General features: G+C 36.2%; 1 protein-coding gene and 1 pseudogene across 3 annotated transcripts in view; one reads left to right on the forward strand and one right to left on the reverse strand.

Moving 5' to 3' along the window:
• The window catches only part of PUS10 (pseudouridine synthase 10), a 74223-nt gene that overhangs the window by 6546 nt on the left and 46573 nt on the right, over positions 1–21104 (forward strand). For all 3 annotated transcript variants that reach the window (XM_032410924.1, XM_032410925.1, XM_032410926.1), the window contains exons 3-4: positions 21–284; positions 1256–1342. In XM_032410924.1, coding sequence (XP_032266815.1) covers positions 21–284; positions 1256–1342 — 351 coding nt within the window. The remainder of the gene's footprint in view (positions 1–20; positions 285–1255; positions 1343–21104) is intronic.
• On the reverse strand, positions 2859–6949 carry LOC116636274 (annotated as a pseudogene).

The following is a 21104-nucleotide window of genomic DNA, read 5'->3' on the forward strand; positions in this document are numbered from 1 at the left end:
TTTTCAAATTAACTTTCCAGGAGTTGCTCAATGAACTACAGAAATTTCTGGAAACTGAAAAAGATGAATTAATTTTGGAAGTTCCAAACCCACCTCCTAAGAAAATTCGACTACAAGAACTAGAAGATGGGATTGATGGGATTGATAATTTGAGTCAAAATGGAGAGGGAAAGGTCTCCGTTATTGAAGATGGTAGCATTGCTTCCAAGAACTCAAATTTAAATGTGTGCAATGTATGTCTAGGAATTCTTCAAGAATTCTGTGAAAAAGAGTTCATTAAAAAGGTAAATAATCTATTTTTTATTATATGTGCAATTATGTAGAAATTTTTGGTCTTAAAGCCTAGAATTCTTGTATCTAAAGTAACAATACCATTCATTTCAACTTGTTTTACACCAGTGGATTGTTAAAACATTTCTTAATTAAAAAATAAACAAGCCTACTATTCTCAAATTACTTTTTTATTAACAAGATAACTGAAAATTAATGAAGTAGGTGTCCATGTATTTCAGTCATGAATGCTACTCAAATGAAGAAAAATATAGTGGTTTTTCCCTCTGCTGTTTAACATAGCTAACTAAGGAGTTAGAGAAAAGCTCTTAGTCATACCTTTTAGTGTCTTGAAAAGACAAGTGTTACAGTTTTATGGAAGATACATGATTGAATGTGGGATTGCCTTTTGTTTCCAGCTGTCAAGAGTGCCAAATTTGGCTTTATTTTGTTTAAAAATCTTAAGTTATGAGGTGATCTAAGAGAAAATTATTTTGACATTCAACAGATTGTTCTGCAAGTGAGTCCTGGCTGTGTTGGCATCTCGTGATATCAGTCTTCAGGGTCTTAGTTAGCAAATGCTTGCTTTTGGGATGCTTATGAGAATTCCCAGAGGTGAAAGTTTAGAAGTGTAGTGCCATCTCCTGGACCAAAAACCCATGTTATGAAGATTAGTGTAAAATTTTCAGGGGCGCCTGGGTGGCTCAGATGGTTAAGTGTCTGCCTTCAGCTCAGGTCATGATTCCAGGGTCCTGGGATTGAGCCCGCATTGGGCTCCCTGCTCAGCGGGAAGCCTGCTTCTCCTTCTCTGACTCCCCCTGATTGTTTTCCGTTTCTTGCTGTGTCTCTCTCTGTCAAATAAATAAATAAAATAAATAAATTTAAAAATAAATAAATAAATAAATTTTTCAGCAATTCATGAGAATTTATATATATAAATGCTGTTTTATGTAATAAAAAATGCTTTTATGTAATACTTTTTTAGGTGTGCCAAAAAGTTGAGGCCTCTGGGTTTGAATTTACCAACTTGGTATTTTCAGTCTCCTTTCCACCACAGCTATCTGTAAGAGAGGTAAGGTCATTTAAATGCATAAAACTATATGTGAAATGCATGCTAGAAATATCTCAAAAAATGGAGACTTAAAATTTTCCGTACCATATTGTATTTTCCATTTTTTTGTGTACTTATTGAATGATAGATGACTGAAAGCATGGCACTATTATAGCTGCTTAATAATGTTGAATGAATGGGTGAGAAAAGGAATTATTTAGTTTATCATAGGACTGGGTTTTTTGTTTGTTTGTTTTAGTTTTTAATACTTATTGTGTCAGCAGGATTGAGAATATCACATGGTTCATTCTTCTATGGGAAGTTATGTAATAAAAGCGTAGTGCCTTTGGGCATGAAAATCCCAAAGGTCGGGAGTCCTCTAAAGGAATTGAAAGGTAGAGATTTCAGAGAATTTCTCTTATTTTCAACATGTAAAGTGACTACTTTAAGTCACTTTTTGAAGACTTAGTGAAGAAAACAGTGCTCCTTATGCCATTGAAAAGACTTTTTTTTTTTTTAAATGTCCTCATTCTATAGCATATATTCATTAAGCTTTAGATCTGTATGAGGCATGTTGGTCAGAGAAAGAGATTTGATCAGAACTTCAGAGATGTTTTGGGGTAGATGTATGCATGTTATAATGGTCCGGGTATAGGGTCATTTCAGTTATGATGAACATTCTTATTTTCTGGAGTAAAATACAAAAAGATGGCACCCCTTTTAGTCAACAGGAAAAGGGAAAGAAATAGCCTCATGTTTATTTTAACTTTTTTCCTTTGTTAAGTGAAAAAAATAATAGTAGTCATTACTGTAACATTCTTGTGTGTCAAAACGGACATGAATACATAAAACTGTCCTATAGGGAAAATGACCTTTGTAATTTCAAATTACAACAATGAGTTCTAAACATATCCATTTATGTGTGTAAGGTGTCTTTTCCCTAAGGATCTGAAAGCATCACTAGAACATTATATCTCATACCATCACCTTCTTTGGGTGAGCAAAATATGGTGGAGCAAATAATAATGTTTATTAGCCCCCAAAAGGCTGAAGATTGATTTAAACACCTTTTGAAGCTGGATGAATGATAGAAAAGAGCTAGGAAGTGAAAAAGAGTAGAATGGTTTTAAGTAATATCTCTGTCCATGGTAAGATGATGAAACAGATAGAAGAAAGGGGGTGATGATGATATACGGTTTATAAACACATAAAGTCATTTTCTAGTCAATCGTCAAAGCATTTCTCATTGATAGGTCATTTTCAGGATCCGATTTTGGTAGCAAGAAACAGACTTCTGAAAGCTAAGTGGCTCAAAAAGTTGCAGTGTTTAGAAGAAATAAGAAGCATATTTTCTAAGTGTGGTTATATATCTTACCACCAAACTCTTCCTCTCAGAGTTTATATTTTGACATTAAAATTTGTATTTTCCATTTTTATCACTTAAATGATGATTTTAACATATCCATTTAATATTTATTGAATACTTATGAAGTGTTTATATTCCATGTTAGAAATAGAAAATCCTATTTTTTAAAAAATAGAATTATAAACTCTACTTCTTGTAACTGATTTTAACCCCTAAACTATTTAACAGAAATATGTGACTATTCCAGTTATTGGGGAATGAATACATTGCCACAGTATAGTGTGTTAAGTGACTCATTGTTTTCCTTTGTATTGAGTAATATATTTTTACTCATTCATTTCTTAAGAATAATAATTATTCAAAAAGTACACAGTGTTACACACCGTATACAATTTTCAGAACCCAGATTTCTTTAGCAAATTGTGTTTATGGTTCACTTTGCAATTTTTTTCCATTATTATGTTTTATTACTTTGTTCTGTTTTTTTTTTAAGATTTTTTATTTATTTGACGGAGAGAGAGAGAATTTGTGTTTCTAACAAGCTCATGGTGAGGTTGGTACTGCTACAAAGGAGCACACTTTGAGAACCGCTGTCCTAAAGGATAATGGCAGAAGTAATCTAGTCTGATAATAAACTGATAACTTTTTAAAAATTTATATTCCTGATAGGAAGAGAGAAACAGGCATAATTAAATGTATCCTATACTTTTTTTTTAGAATAAAAATTCAGTTTATTCATCTGTTTATGACACAGTACACAAGAGGCGAAGTGTTTCATATCATAGATTTCACTTCCAACTCTTTGGTATGTTTCTTTGGCTAAAAGGAGATTAGACATGAGAGGCAGGCAATGCTTAGGCAACTGAAATAAGGATGGGGAGGGGCGATGCTAATCTCATCCTTGCAGGGCTATTTTCTAGAACTGTTAGCTGGAAACAAAGGAGCACCACTCCTGGATGCTCATGCGTGGGACTCAGTCATCCCCACCACACAGGTACAGCAGTGCTTTCTGGCAGTCACCCTCATGTCTTGCTGGATGCAGTAGTACAGGGACTTGCTGTACTTTCTTTTGAATTCAGACCTAATTTTCAACATGTCCTCTTCACTGCAAGAGATCGTGATAGATCATGATTCTTTTTTTTTTTTTTTTAAGATTTTATTTATTTATTTGACAGAGAGAGACACAGCGAGAGAGGGAATACAAGCAGGGGAGTGGGAGAGGGAGAAGCAGGCTTCCCGCTGAGCAGGGAGCCCGACGTGGGGCTCGATCCCAGGACCCTGGGATCATGACCTGAGCCAAAGGCAGATGCTTAACGACTGAGCCACCCAGGCGTCCCGATGGATCATGATTCTAATCAGGACTTTATTACGAGTCCCCTTGCCTTTCATGGAGTCATACAGTTGGTCAGCAAAATACAGGGGCTTGTTCTGAATGCTCTGGACCCGGTTCAGGAAAGCATTTTCTAGGTCTCCTTTGACCTCCTTGATGCTCTCCAGTATGTCATAAGGGCTATAGCTCTTGTACCTTTCAAATACTTTCTGGAGGTGACACACACTCTGCTTGGTAATGATGCTGATCCACTTGGGCACATCAGTTCCTTTCCTCTTCACTCCAACATCATAGACATCCCAGGCATCTTAGTCAATCAGTTCATAATCAATGACAGAGCCATCCTCTGCTCTTCTGCCATTTGCAAGGGCAACCATCAGCTTGCGGAAGTCACCAGATGTGTCAGAAATGATGTCCTTCTCCAGATCAGTCTTGTACATTTCCTTGTAGACTCTCTTAATTTCCTGATGCTCTTGGTTGCTCCTTGAGCAGATGATCTCAGTGAGGGAGTCTTCATCAGTCCTCAGCCCTTTCATGGAGGCTTTCAGCTCAGAAGCATCATACAGAGCAGGTCCCCTGTGACTGGGCCCCAAATCACATTCTTTAAGTGGCTGGACAAGGCTGACGTCAGTGCTGATACAAGTTCTTTTTAGATCCTTCTCTGGTAGGCGAAGGCAATATCCTGTCTCTGTTCATTGCTGTGGTTGGTCAAAATGTTGACAATGGTGACCTCATCCACCCCTTTGGTCATTTCAGTGATGGCCATTTCAATGTTCAGAGCATCATACTCAACATCAAAAATCGTGTACGCTTTGACCAAACTGTATGCACTTGGAGTGGAGTGATCACCCTCCAAGGTGAGCCTGCAGAGAATTTTGTGAACAGTAAACAGTTTGAAGCTGGGCCAGGCACCAAGAGCTGCAAGCACCCCAGTTGTGGAGCCTTTATCCTTCATTTTTGATAGGTTGATGTCAAACAGTGCAAAGAAAAAGCAGTTAGAGAAAAATGGCAGAAGAATCTAGGCTGGAAGATAAATTAAAAGGGTTGGGAGGTTCAGAGAAAGTGCAATTCAGACTTTATTTAAAACCAAATTACCCCAACTGATAAAAGAAAGTTTAAGGATCAAAATACATCCCAATGAAGAAGAAATTGGGGCATCTCTTTCTCTCTGTGTTTACATAAACATTTGTATTTATATATTTATATGTATTTATTTGACTTTTTAATTTGAAAAATTTAAAAAGTAGTAAGACTAGCCGAATGAGCCCCTGTGTATGTATCATCCAGCTCTAATTGTAATTTTTTTGCCAAACTGAAATCAGTTTCCAAAAAAAGATACACAAAAGTCAGAGTAATGCAAATGTAAGAAGGAGGCTTAGCTCTGTCTGTAATAGCAACTGGAAAATAAAATCTCAAATGAGTAGAGGCTTGTAAGAATTGCTAAGGAAGACTTGGGCATACTTCAAGTTATGCTTATAGCAAGAGATGAAAAAGGGGATGTATTTGGAACTGATATTGTTGATGGATGATACAGAGAGAGTGGAACTTAGAAAATCTTATTTTGCTTCTGTCCTGTCTGAGGAAAATGATCCTCAACCTAAATGGGTAGACTGATCATTGATTGGTGAGGGAGAGTGAAAGCTCTGCATGGTGAAGCTTCTCTAAATGGGTTCAGGTATTCAGGACTGAATGAATGATATTCCAGGATGGATTCAGAAAGAACTTGCAGTTGATGATCTTTGAGAGCTTTTAAAGGATAGCAGATTTTCCAAATGACTGGAGACAGAGAAGGCAGTTTCAATTTTCTAAAGGTGGTTTTGTTAACTACCAACTGGTGAGCTTGACCCTAAAACCCTGGCAAGGTTCTAGATCAGGAGCTAAAGAGTACATTGTAGGCACTGAGGAACACTTGGTCAACACACTGAACAGATTCATTAAGAACAAATTATTTCTGCATCATTTTTTCCTTTTATAGGCTAGCAGAACTGGTAGAGCAGGGAAGTAGGGTAAAGCACCAGTGTGACTGGAATTCAGCTAGTCATTTGAGCAGGTTTCTTTCTTATGATAACTTTCTGAAAGTGGCAAGAAACATGAGCAGAATGTGAAGACAATTGTGTGGGATGTACCTGGCTGGCCATACCCAAACGGAACTGATTAATAACTGATTTCAAACTGGACAGTGTTTCTCCAAGTGTACTCTGCAGATCTGAAACTCACTTGGAGAAAAGTGTTGAAAGCAGATTGCTGAGCCTTGTCTTAAACCTCCTAAATCAGAATCTCTAGATATGGGGCACAGAGTTAAAGTACACATTGAAATTCAAGAATGATGGAACTTCAGAGAGATTTCTGATGTCCTGCAAGACTCTTCATACCTTGTCTTGTTCATGATTTCTATCAGTGATGATATAATGGGAACACTCACAACAGGTGTCATGACACAGAGTTGAGAATATAGCAGATAGATTGAGTATTAGAATTGAGATCCAAAAGATCTCACGAATAAGGAAAATCTAACAAGATGAAATTTAAAAGGAGTAAACATAAGTTCTTATACCTAGGTTTAGAAAAACAACTGCCAAGTAAAGGATGAAGGAAGAATGGCTTAAAAGCTGTGTTTATAGACAAGGTTTGGGTGTTTTAGTTAATAGCCCAGTAAGAATTAGGGGAGTGATGTGGATAACCACTTTGGACTTTAGTCCAGATAGTAGAAGTACAGTATCTAGAAAGATGAAGGTGATGGTCATCCTCTTTTGCCCTCTTTTGTGTTGGCCATTCATGGAGTGCCATATTCAGCTGGAGCATACTACTTTAGGAGGAACAAGGACAAATGGAAAGGTGTTTTGTGGTAGTCCACATCCTAATCCTTGAAACTTGGGAATGTGTACCTTACGTGAAAAAAAGGGATTTTGTGGATGTAATTAAGATTAAGGATCCTGGGGCGCCTGGGTGGCTCAGTCGGTTAAGCGGCTGCCTTTGGCTCAAGTCATGATCCTGGGATCCTGGGATCGAGCCCCATGTCCGGCTCCCTGCTCAGCGGAGAGCCTGCTTCTCCCTCTCCCTCTGCCTGCCACTCTGCCTACTTGTGCTCTCTCTCTGTGTCAAATAAATAAATAAAATCTTAAAAAAAAAAAAAAAAAAAAAAGATTAAGGATCCTGAGATGGAGAAAGTATCCTGAATTATCTGAGTCAGCTCAGTCCAATTATATGAGTCCTTAAAAGCATCTTTCTTCTGAGGTCAAGGTCAGAGGAAGATGTGACTGTGAAAGAATGGTCAGATGCAATGTTGCTCACTTTGAAGATGGTGGAAGGGAACTAGGAATATGGGTGGCCTCTAGAAGCTAGAAAAGGCAAGGAAATGGAGTCTCCTAGCCTAGATGCACCAGAAAGGAATGCACCCCTGTTGACACCTTGGTATTAGCCCAATGAGACCCATGTTGGACTTCTGATCTAAAGTACTATAAGACAATAAATTTGTGTGTGTGTGTTTTAAGGTTTTATTTGTTTATTTGAGAGAGAGAGAATGAGTGGGGCGGGGGCAGAGGGAGAAGCAGACTCCCTGTTGAGCAGGGAGCCAGATGCAGAGCTAGATCCCAGGACCCTGGGATCATGACCTGAGCCGAAGGCAGATGCTTAACCGAATGAGCCACCCAGGCGCCCCATGAATTTGCTCTTCTTAAATATTTGAGGGTTTTTCTGCTGCAGAGATGGAATCAGAAGGGAAATAATTTTCAGCTATAAGGAATTAATGCAGAACAGAATAGACTGTTTTCAGGGATGGTGTTTTCTATCACCAGAATATTTAAGCCAAAGCTGGGTAACTACCTGACAGAGATATATAGAAGGAAGGTGTGCACCATTTGGTTGGTTAGACTAGACTTGTTCAGCCTTTTCAACTCTAAGATCCTATATAGTTTTAAGAAAAATATTTATTACATTTGTTATTTTTTGTTACCTTATATTCATAATTGAGTCTTCTAACCTTCTATACCACATTAAATTAGTGCCACACTAAAATTATTATAGAACGAATGACCCAGACTTATGCTAATATTAGGCTAAACTTACATTTATAGGAAAAAAAGCATTCAGTTAAGTTCTATTAAAAGTAAACCCTTTAAAGTCCTGCTGCTTTTTAGGTTTATCCTTACTAGTATGGTCCAGTAGAGGGCAATATTGCACTATCAGTTTCACTTTTTGGTAGTGTGTGGAAACAGTTTGCTCACTTGACTTTAAATGGATATAGTGTCTCTTAAATGTTACTTTGGTTGTGTGAAACACCTACTTCTTAATATGCAACTTGATCCAGTTGGAGTTTTGTTTGTCAAATCAAAACTTTTCCCTTTCATTTTTATACTTGTAGCATCTCCATGCTTTGCCCTAAGTACTATAAATTATACACAGCCCTAGAAATCTAACCAAAAATAAAAGCAATACCATTTCTGTGGTAGCAGTTTATATTTATAAAATTTTTTCTTAAATTCTGACAAATGGGTATTCAGAAGACTGGATTTTTCCTTAAATCCCTGGGTTCTTAACCAATTTGGGATCATCATCTCGTTAAGAATCTAAAGAAAGCAACTGAATCCCTTTTCTAAAAATGCATATGTTCAAAATTTTGCTTGTACTTATAGAGCCTCTTAAACTCCCAGCCATTAATCTAAGATCTTTCTTAATTGGATTATGAACACCACCCCCTTCTATAATCCCTCACCCATAATTGATTGATGCACGTACTTTTTCTAAAGGGCAATATTTTTTCTAATTATGTTGAAGTCATAGAACAGAATTTGTTGAAATCACTTTGACTTCAAGTATAGAGACTACACTTTCAAGTTCATATTATATGTGCAGGCTCATTCATTAACCCGACTGACTTTAGCATGTGTATTTTTAGCTTTTTGTTCATTTTCTGTGACTTCTCAGATTCTTATTTTGTATGGCAAGCACCTTGCCTAAATCACTTTTTGTTCTCTCTCAAAGCAACTCAAGGTTCACTTTGACCAACAAACTTTTTCTGAACTTACTAAGGAGTTTTCAGAATTTGTAGTCCTGTTTTTCATTAGGTTAGTTGGTTAGACCTTGCTTCAATCTCTGTGTGGTCCACTAAATCATTCAGAACATGTTTTTATAAGGTTGCTGAATGAGGCACTGAAAAACATGCAAAATTATAGAGATCACTGTCTCTGCCCCTCAAGTATCTTTCAATGGACTCTTCATGGATGGGTTGGGGGGATAGTAACCTTGCTGTGTTTTGGATATACAGGCTACAACTTTAAAAACCCTTCATAGGACATGAAGCAACTTAAACCTATCTTCCTTATTAAAAGTAACTCCCAAAGCATGTCCCTGTGAGCACACCACCAGTGTATAAAGGTCTGCATCATTAGATCTGTAGGAGAATCCTAGATTCTGTAGGAGACCTTGGTGATTTAGAACAGGGCCCTCAGCTTTTTATGGTACTCACTGAAGAATGATGATAATGTATATGGCTGTGATTTGTCAGAGCTCTGAGTATGCCCCACCCTCTGTAAATCCATTCAGAATCTCTGTTGGAGAATCCAGGAGTTCTCCACTTTGTGTATAAGGTGATCCCCTTTTAATCTCTGACAGTTCAATGAATCCCTTATATCTGTGATTTAGAAAGAAGATATGCCTGGATGATTTTTTTCAGCCTCAGATTGGAACTACTTCATTAATCATCTCACTCATCCTCATTTGAAGAGGAGAAAACCAAAGCTTGTGTAATGTGGCATGTCGGAATTTGGGTGTGCCTCCCTGATTTGTGCTCTTTTTTTGTTTTTAGACCATACCATCTTTCTTTTCTTTCTTTCTTTCTTTTTTTTTTAAGATTTTATTTATTTATTTGAGAGAGAGAGAAAGAATACAAGCAGGGAGGATGGGCAGAGGGCGAGGGAGAAGCAGACTCCCCACTGAGCAGGGAGCCTGACTCGGGACTCAATCCCAGGACCCCAGGATCATAACCCAAGTCAAAGGCAGAAGCTTACCTGACTGAGCCACCCAGGTGCCCCTAGACCATAACGTCTTTTCATCTTGTATACTCAAGATGCTGCATCAGGAGAAACATGGGACTAGACGTGGTAGTACGTTCTGGATTCTGTTACTCAATATATAGCTGGGACATGTGTTCAAGGGAGAAAGGAAGAGTGACAAAGGAAAAGTGACATAGTCAAAGTCTATACAGAACCCCAGTCCTGATTAGAATGGGTGAATCAGATGTCCAGCTGTCAAGGAGTCACAGCAGGTATTGAAGAGGCCTAATAACCCATTATTAGGGGTGCAGGCATAGGAGAGCCCAACATAAAAAACAGAAACCTAATCCTGAGGTCATTGCAGCATGCAGCAAAGAGGAGTGAATCCTGTTCCTAGGAATGAGGTGCCATGGTGAAGCGGGACTATAAACAAGGCTAATTATAAAGCCCACCACAGAAATATAATGTAGGATTGAATTCAGGAACACAGTTGGCGGGTATTCGGACATATGTTTAAATACTTGAATATGCATATGTTTACTTCCTACCTTTGTTTTTTCCTTGGCCTGAACTAGCTAAGTATACATGGAGGAGGTAGCAAGAAAGAAGAGGTTGCTGGGGCTGATCAACCCATGTGGGTAGTTGAGAGGTGGCAAGGTACAGTAAGAACATGAGGCAGCCTTAAAATTTTAAGTTTATTGTTTTAATTTGTATGGTCTCATTCTTGTGAATTGTCACACTTTTGCATCTTTAAAATTTACAATAAGAATACAAGGAATAAGAAATACAATAAAGAATAGAAGACAAAGCAATTCGTTTTTCTTTAAAACTCAGTTTCCCCATCAGATGCAATATATTATCCCATTGCTACTTATCAACTGTTGAGTTCCTTATCAAACTTTTTTCTCATTAATTTTAGGACTTTGTGGCCTAGTAAACTAAGTTTCAGAAAAAGGGAACTTCTAATTTTAGGCTCTGCCTATTTCAGATTTGGGTTTCTCTTGTTACATAGAGAAGTCACGTCAACTGTTCTTTTTTTCTGATATCACCACCATATTTTAGACTTAGTAATTCTAACCTACTAAGTTATGATTATTTTTTATATAATTTGATATATATTTTTGATATATGTAATATATAATTTAATCATCATAACCCCTTGAAGTAGGTGGTATTATTATCCTATTATGCAGATGATGAAATTGCAACTCAAGGTCACATTGCTAATAACAGACCTAGGATTTGAACACTCATCTGCCCAACTCTAAGGTTTATGCTATTGATTATTACTATACCCTACTGCCTACATTGTGAACTGATAAGATTTCAAAAGTGGGTTGCTGTGTTTATAGGAGAGACTTAGCCTAGGTTTTGACCTTCACTGGTATTTTGTTTCTTCAGAGTGTGCAGTATCTTCAAATTTAGAGAAAGGATCCTTGGGGAAAAAAATATGGAACCAGAACTTAACATAAGAGTGAGGATAAATCACTAGTTGATTTGGTGATTCTCTAAAAATATGGCTTTAAAAGTAAAATTACAGGGGTGCCTGCATGGCTCAGTAAGTTAAGCATCTGCCTTCAGCTCAGGTCATGATACCAGGGTCCTGGGATCGAGCCCCGAGTAGTCAGGTTCCCTGCTCAGTGGGGAGTTGGCTTCTCCCTCTGCCCCCCTCCACCCAGCTCATGCTTTCTGTCTCTCAAATAAATAAATAAAATCTTTAAAATTTTTTTTTAATTCCAGTATGTTTAACATACAGTGTTATATTAGTTTCAGGTGTACAATATAGTGATTCAACAATTCCATACATCACCCGGTGCTCATCACGACGAGTCCCTCTTTAATCTCCATCACCTGTTTCACCCATCCCCCTACCCACCTCCCCTCTGGTAACCATCAGTTTGTTCTCTAAAGTGAAGAGTCTGTTTCTTGGTTTGTCTCTCTTTTTATCCTTTGCTTTTTTGTTTTGTTTCTTAAATTTCACATATGAATGAAATCTTTATGTCATTATGTTTACTATGCATAGTTACCCAATTTTTTTAATGCTGTAAATAATTTTCAACCAATTTGGATACTCTAATCATTTATAAAACTCTCATGTAAAAGACTTTAGTTGAACATTGGGCTGTCATTTCTCAGTGCTACTTCCTTTTTACTGCTTGTATAGTTTGGTGGGTCAGAGATCAGCTGGATGTATGGCAGTCTCTACAATCATGGCAAGAGTGCTCAGAGCAGGCACTAGCAGAAGGAAGAGGTCAAGTTTTTTATTTAAAAACAAATAACAAATATATGCCAAATTAAAGAGTCGTATATTGTTTTCATTACATCGTAATTTAAAAGCTATCCATGTAAGTGGCTGTTGATTGAAACTCTTGATGTTTTTTTCTGGTGGGATCTGTCTGTCTCTGAAGTGATTGCTAACATATTACTGTGAGTATCTGGGCAGAGATAATGTAAGGGGAACTAACTTGGTTGGGGAAAAAATGAAATGGATTTTATTTAAATGTAGTCATGAAGCATGCGAAAGGAAATGAAATAATAAAAGAGATGCAAAGGTGTCAACACAGGTAGCCCTTTTATGCTTCTATTAAGAATCATAATGTGGTTTCTTTTCAGAATTCAGTTCACATCTAGGATTTAAGTTTTCTCTGAAACTAAGATGTTATGATGTGTAATGATTACATGATATTCATTTGGTATTATCACTGTAAATTCATGTTAGAAACCATGAGATAGTGATTTTAATGAGACTTGGATCATATTTCTGAAAGCATCTCAGAAATCCTCACCCTATCAAGGAAGTGGGCATGTGGACTCAAGCCTTATTAAGTAAATCAGTAACTAGGCAGGAATGGTAAATTGGTATTCCAAAAGATTTTCAAATGCAGACATGTATTCAGAACACTTCTGTTGGATAGCATTTGTAATGATGTACCTAACCTGAGTTATTTTGCAAATAAGATTGAGATGTACCACATGTGTCTTCTGAAGAGCTTTTAGTCACACTCACTACAGGTATAGTGTAATGAATCAGAGTGTGTGTTTGTTCGGATAAACAACACAGACTTTTTTTTTTCCTGAGCTTGTGGTATAGTATGTCTATTGGTTAATGTGGTGGATATCTTAGGTAAAGTCTTATTCCAGTTTGTTTAGTCTTTCATTTCTCATAGTTTAAGTAATGGCCTTATAGAAAACATGGATTACATGATGAGTCCTTGAGGTTGAAATCTATCCCAGAATAGAAATATTTTCATTTTCTTTTAATTAAGTTTTTGTTTTTATATTCATCAGTGGTTAACTCCAATCTTCTCTTCACAGGTAACTATTGTCTTTGCCCCTAAAACTAGAGTTTAAATGGGCATGATTTTGAACTTTATATAAAATGGAATCATAACATGATAAATCTTTTGTGTCTGGCTTCTTTTATTTGATATTATTTTTGAGAGATTCATTTGTATTGCTATGTGGAGCTATAATTTGTTCATTTTCATTGCTATACAGTATTCAGTTGCATGAATATACTGCAGTTTATTCATACTGTTATAAATGTATATTAAATTCATTTCTAGTTTTTGGCTACTTCCAACAGTAAAACCATAAGCATTCTTGTTGCTGTAGTCTACATGTGCAGGCGTTTATCTAGGGTATATGCCTGTGAGTAGAATTGCTGAGTCATAAGGAATACATTTAAATATAATCTGAATTAACACTCTAATTTATAGCCTATTAATCAGCTTATTAGCTCATTCCTCCTAAATCAACTTAATGACAACAGTCTTAACTTTTCACTTATACTTTCTCCCTGTCAGTGCCCTTATTAACATTAAAGACATGACTTCTTCCACTAATACCCATAACCAATCAGTTTCATCTATTACTAGATGAAAGAATCACTAACCTTCCTTAAAAACTATATATTACAATACTAGTTATGCTACAAATTTCTTAATTACAACTTTTACTGCTACAGAATTAATCTTTTATTTTATATTTTATTTGCAGCAACATTAGTTCCAACCCTAATCATCATCACCCACTGAGGAAACCAAACAGAACGATTAAATGCAGGACTTTATTTTATATGCTAGTAGGATCACTCCCATTTCACATTGTCCTAATCTTTATCCAAAATCTTATAGGTTCATTGAACTTTCTAATAATTCAATACTGAACTGAAACAGTATCTAGTTCTTGATGTAATATTTTCTTATGAGTAGTATACATAATAGCATTTGTAGTAGAAATACTTCTCTATGGCCTACATCTCTGATTACCAAAAGCATGTTTGAAACCCCCTGCTGCGGGTCCAAAGTGCTTGTAGCCATACTACTCAAACTAAGCAGCTAATGGAATATTATGAGTTACAGTACTAAACCCCCTAACAAATTACATGCATATCCTTTTCTTACATTATCCTTATGAGGAATAATTATAACCAGCTCCATCTGTCTATGGAAAACAGAATTAAAATCACTCATTGCATATTCCTCTGTTGGCCACATAGCACCAGTAATTGTAGCCATTCTTATCGAAGCACCATGAAGTTATATAGGAGCTACAGCTCTAATAATTGCCCTCAGCCTTACATCAACACTGTTTTGCCTAGCAAATTCAAACTGTGAACAAATTCCCAGCTGAACTATAATTCTAGCTCAGGGATTACAGACTCTCCTTTTACTAATAGCAGCATGATGACTTCTAGTGAGCCTTACCAATTTGGCCTTACCCCCCAACAATTAGCCTAATTGGAGAACTATTTGTAGTTACATCATCATTTTCATGATCCAACATTACCATTATCCTAAGGAATTAACATAGTTATTACTAGCCTATATTAACTATAACACAATGAGGCAAATATATGTACCACATCAAAAATTCTATCATTCATATGAGAAAATGGTCTCATAGCCCTACATTTACTACCCTTCCTACTTTTATCACTTAACCCACAAATTATTTTGACATCCTTCTATTGTAAATATAGTTTAATAAAAACATTAGATTGTGAATCTAATAATAGAAACTCAAAACTTATTTACTGAGAAAGTATACAAGAACTAATTCATGCCTCCATGTATAATAATACGGTTTTTCAAACTTTTGTTTATTTCTTAAAAGATTTACTTATTTGAGAGAGAGCGCACAAGTGGTGGGGGGGCAGAGGGAAAGGGAGAAGCAGACTCCACTCTGAGCAGGGAGCCCGACAGAAGACTCCATCCCAGGTCCCTGAGATCCTGACCTGAGCTGAAGTCAGATACTTAGCCGACTGAACCACCCAGGCACCCTGTTTTCAAACTTTTAATGGTTAAAAGTAATAATCCATTGGTCTCAGGAACCAAAAAATTGGTGCAATTCCAAATAAAGGTAATAAATTTGTTCACCTCTTGTATTAATTTCACTATTTATATTAACTTTACCAATCATAAAAATCACTTCAAAGATCTACAAAAGCAATCCAAATCCATACTATGTAAAAACTATCATCTCCTATGCTTTCATCCCACAATATTCATTTACTCAGGCCAAGAAAAAATTATTTCAAACTGACACTGAATAAACATTCAAACCCTAAAACTACTGATTGCTTAGCTTTAAACTAGATTATTTCTCGGGGCACCTTGGTGGCTCAGTCGGTTAAGTGTCTGCCTTTGGCTGGGGTCGGGGTCCCAGGGTCCCGGGGTCCTGGGATGGAGCCTCACCTCAAGCCCCATACTGAGCCCCACATTGGGCTCCCTGCTCAGCAGGGAGTCTGCTTTTCCTTCTCCCGCCTCCACCCCTGCCCTTGTGAACTCTTGCATGTGCTCTCTCTCTCTCTCTCTCTCAAATAAATAAAATCTTAAAAAAATAGTAAACTAGATTATTTCTCAATAATATTTCTACTAGTAGCACATTTTGTTATAATAGTCAATTATAGAATTCTCTATATGATATATACATTCAGATCCCAATATTAACCAATTTTTCAAATACTTATATTCCTTATTACTATTCTAATCTTAGTCACTGCCAACAACCTCCTCCAACATTTCATCAGATGAGAAGGAGTAGGAATTATGTCATTTCTACTAATCAGATAATAACACGGCTGAACAGATTAAAACACTGCCACCCTCCAAACTATTCTATATAACTGCATCAGAGATGTTGCGTTTATTATATCAATAGCATGATTCAACCTAAAGTCATGAGATTTTCAACAAATTTTTAAACTCAGCTTTAACCATGTTAATCACATCATTAATCACAATTGGACTTTTTTTTTTTAGCTACAACTGGCAAATTTGCCCAAATTGGCCTTCACCCGTGACTTCCCTCAGCCATTGAGGGCCCTACACCCGTGTCAGCCCTACTTTATTCAAGTACAATATTTGCAGCAGGTGGAAACTAATCTGTTTCTACCCATTAATAGAAAACAGCATGGGCGCCTGGGTGGCTCAGTCGTTAAGCGTCTGCCTTCGGCTCAGGTCATGATCCCAGGGTCTTGGGATCGAGTCCCACATCGGGCTCCCTGCTCGGCGGGAAGCCTGCTTCTCCCTCTCCCACTCCCCCTGCTTGTGTTCCTGCTCTCGCTATCTCTCTCTGTCAAATAAATAAATAAAATCTTTAAAAAAAAAGAAAACAGCAAAGCCATTCAAACATTAACACTCTGCCTAGGAGCTATCATCACATTATTTATAGCAATCTGTGCTCTAACTCAAAGTGATATTAAAAAGATTGTTGCTTTTTCCACCTCAAACCAATTAGACATAGTGATATTAACTATATTAACGGCATTAATCAACCATATCTAGCATTCCTACACATCCATGCATTACAGTGTTTGGCTATTATGAATAAAGCTGGTCTGTACAAACTTTTATGTATAATTATTTGTGTGGATATATGTTTTCATTTTTCTTGAATAAATACCTTAGAATGTAATATCTAAGCCATACGGTAGGTGTATGTTTAATCTTATGAGAAACTGCCATACAGTTTTCCTAAGTGGATTTACCAGTTTATATTCCACCAGTAGTTAGTTATGTCACTATTGTAGTTACCTCACATCCTTGGCAACCCTTAGTATTCTCACTTTCTTACATTTGAGCCATTCTAGTGGGTGTGTAGAGATTGTGTATTTATTTTCCTAATGACTAATAATGTTGAGCGTCTTTTCATGTGGTTAATTGCCATTCATATATCTTTGTGAAGTCTCTTCACATTTGACTTTGTCAAATCTTTTGCCCATTTAAAAAAATTGGGTTGTCTTTTCATTGAGTTGTAACAGTTCTTAATATATTCTAGATCCAAATCCTTAAGATGTATATATGTTTTGCAAATATTATCTCCCATGTTGTGGCTTGTTCTTTAATTTTCTTAATGATATCTGTCAAAGAGGAGAAGTTTATACTTTTGATAAAGTCTAGTTCACCAGCTTTTTATTCTTATGGTTCATGTTATTTGTGTCCTAGCTAACAAATCTTTGTATGCTGCAGGTTTGCAAAGATTTTCTCCAATGTTTTATTCTAAAAGTTTTCTTCCTTATAGCTTTTATGTTTATATCTATCACCCATTCTGAGTTAATTTTTTAAAAAGATTTTATTTATTTATTTATTTATTTGAGAAAGAGAGAGAGAACATGAGTGGGGTGGGTGGGAAGGCAGAGGAAGAGGGAGAAGCAGACTCCCCACTGTGCAGGGAGCCCGATGATGCGGGGCTTGATGCTAGGACCCTGGAATCATGACCTGAGCCAAAGGCAGACACCCAAGCAACTAAGCCACTCAGGCACCCCCTGAGTTAATTTTTTTTATATACTGTAAGGTAAAAGTTGATGTTTGTATTTCTTTTCTTTTCTGTACCATCTGATGAAAAAACCTTTTTTTCCCCATGATTTCTTTGCTACCTTTGTAGAAAATAAACTGACGATATGTATATATTTATATATGTATTTCTTTACTCCCTGTTCAATTCCAATGATATATTGGTGCATCCATATATCAGTACTGTACTGTCTTTATGAAAATAGCATAAATCTTTGAGCTATATTCTCTTTAAAATTTACTTTGGTGATTCTAGGTCCTTTGCATTTCCATACAGATTTTAGAATCTGCTTGTCAATTTCTTTTTTTTTAATTTGCTTAAATTTTGACTGGGATTGCATTGAATTTATAGATAAACCTGGTAAGAATTGATGTCTTGACATCTTTTGCATGAATGTGGTATATTTCTTCATTTATTTTGATCTTTAATTTCTTTTAGCAATGGTTTATACTTTTCGGTGTACAGATTTCACACGTTTTGAAAATTTATCCCTAAGAATTTCATTGTTTTGGGTACTATTACAAGTGGAATTGCATTTTTATTGCATTTTTCAATTTTTTCATTGCTGGTCTATAAAAATACATTTTTTAAAAGATTTTATTTATTTATTTGACAGAGAGATAGAAAGAGCCAGAGCTCTTTGGGGCGAATGGCAGAGGGAGAGAGGGAGAAGCGGGCTCCTTGCTGAGCAGGGAGCCCAATGCAGGGCTCGATCCCAGGCCCCTGGGATCATGACCTGAGCCAAAGGCAGATGCTTAACTGACTGAGCCACCCAGGTGCCCCTACAGTTGGTATTTATAACCTTGTAACCTGCAATTTTGCCTAACTTTTTTTTTAAATAGTTGTAATAGTTTTAGTGTAGATTTCTTGGGATATTTTACAACGTGAACATGTTTTTTTTAAATTACAAACTCAGTTTCTTCAGTTGATACTGCTCTATTCAGGTTTCCTATTGTTTCTTGTGTCATTTTTGGTAATTCATATCTTTTAAGGAAATTGTTTCATCTAAGTTGTCAGATTTATTGACATAAAGTTTTTCATAATATTCCTTTATTATGGATTAATATCTTATTCCCTGACAATGGTAATTTGTGTCTTTTTTTTTCCCTGTGATCAGTCCTGCTAGAGATTTACCAGTATTATTGACCTTTTCAAAGAACCAGCATTTGGTTTCATTGATTTATTCTCTCTATATATTTATCTTGTATATCATTGACTTCTGTTCTTTATTATTTCCTTCCTTCTACTTATTTTGGCTTTAATTTGCTCTTCTTTTTCTATCTTCCTAAAGTGGGAGCATAGTTTATTTTAGGCTTTTCTTCATTTGTACTGCAAGAACAGAGTTGAGTAGGTATGCTAGGACATTATGGCCAGCAAAGCCTCTGAGATATGTACTGTCTGGCCCTTTACAGAAAAATTTGGCCAACCCCTGCTCCAGGGACTATAATAAGCATCTTTATCTTAGTTTGATCAGGTAAAATATAGTAACGTTACAACATTATATTTCTATTTACCATCCTTAGTGCAATTGTTGTATATCTGTTACATCTATACTCGTTTTAACCCAGCAATGCAGTGTTAACATTTGTCTTAAACAGTCATATATCTTTTAATAAAGGAAAGAAAACAATATTCATATCTATTATGTTTACCCACAAATTTAGCATTCCTAGCGCTCTTCGTTACTTAAAAAAGATGCAATAATTTTTATTAAAAAAGTAGACAATAGACCGTCTGGTGTCATTTCCCTTCAACCTGAAGGGCTTAAGGTTTTTGTTTTTGTTTTTAATATAGGTCTACTGGTGTTGAATTCTCTCAATTTTTGCTTATCTGAAATGTCTTTTTTTCTTCTTTAATTTTATTAGTTTTACTGGATATAGAATATTTGGTTGACAAATTTTTTTCCTATCAGCACTTCAAATATGTTGTTCCAGTATCTTTTGTTCTTTGTTTTTTATGATGAGAAGCCTGTCGTTAATTGTACTGTTGTTCCTCTTTATGCAGATGCTTAACCAACTGAGCCACCCAGGTGCCCATGTTTCTAGAATTTTAATATTAAGTATATTATTAACTCTTTCCTGATAGATACCCTTTATTTAAGGAAGTTTGCTTCTATTCCACCTTTGGTAAGTTTTTTTAATCAGAAGTGGATATTTGTGATCATTATATTTTTCCCTTTTTAACTGTTATTGTAGTCCAGTAATTGAATATATTCTCTTGTGTCGAACTTTTGTTTTCCTGAAATAAACATTTTTTAGTTTTATTTTAATAAAAATTTAACTTATTAATATTTTATTAAGATTTTACATATATACATACATATGTGTATATGTAAGTAAGACTAGTCTGTTGTCTACTTTTTAAATAAAAATTTATTGCATCTTTTAAAAAAGATTTATTTATTTATTTGAGAGAGAGAGAGAGAGAGCGTACAAGCAGGGGGGAGGGGCAGAGGGAGAGGGACGAACAAACTCCCTGCTGAACAAGGAGCCTGATGTGGGGTTGATCCCAGGATCCTGAGATCATGACCTTAACTGAAGGCAGATGCTTAACTGACTGGGCCACCCAAGCACCCTGCATCTTTTTAATGTTATTTCAGTGGAAGTTGTGTTCGTCACACTATACATTTATTTCACTTTGTACAGATACATACATTAAATGTTTCTAAAAATGGAACTTTTACATGTGAAGTACAGTGTCATTCATTGTTTGAATATTATCGGCTATTTTTATGCTATCTTTGGTTTGGGTATTAATTATGCAATTAGATTATATATTAGATTATGGTTTGTGTATTAGGTTATGTAAGCATTGTGGAATTGTCAGTCTTTTTCTTTTAAGATTTATTTATTTGAGAGAGAGAGAGTGGGGATGGGGGGTCAGGGGAGAAGGAAAGAATTTTCAAGCAGACTTCCTGGTGAGTGCAGAGCCTGACATGGGGCTCGATCTCACGACCCTGAGATCGTGACCTGAGCCGAAAGCAAGAGTTGATGCCCAACTGACTGAGGCACCCAGGTGCCCCAAATTGTCAGTCTATCTTTTGTGTGTGGAAAATTTTAATAACAGAGGAATAATCTGTTTTTGTTTCTTGAAGTTTTGGTAGACTTCACTTATAAAACCATTTGAGACGGTACTAAGGGTAGATCTTTATTACTTTTTCAGTTTCTTCTATTGAAAGTTATTTGGTTTTATTCCTCCTTCTTGAGTCAAATTTTAATTATTTGTATTTCCCTTAATTGTCCATTACATTCAAATAAGTAGTTCTCCAAGTGTGGTCCAGGGACCCTGAGGGGTCCT

The sequence above is a fragment of the Phoca vitulina genome, unplaced genomic scaffold (genome assembly GCF_004348235.1).
Source record: "Phoca vitulina isolate PV1807 unplaced genomic scaffold, GSC_HSeal_1.0 scaffold12, whole genome shotgun sequence".
Taxonomy (NCBI): Eukaryota; Metazoa; Chordata; class Mammalia; order Carnivora; family Phocidae; genus Phoca; species Phoca vitulina.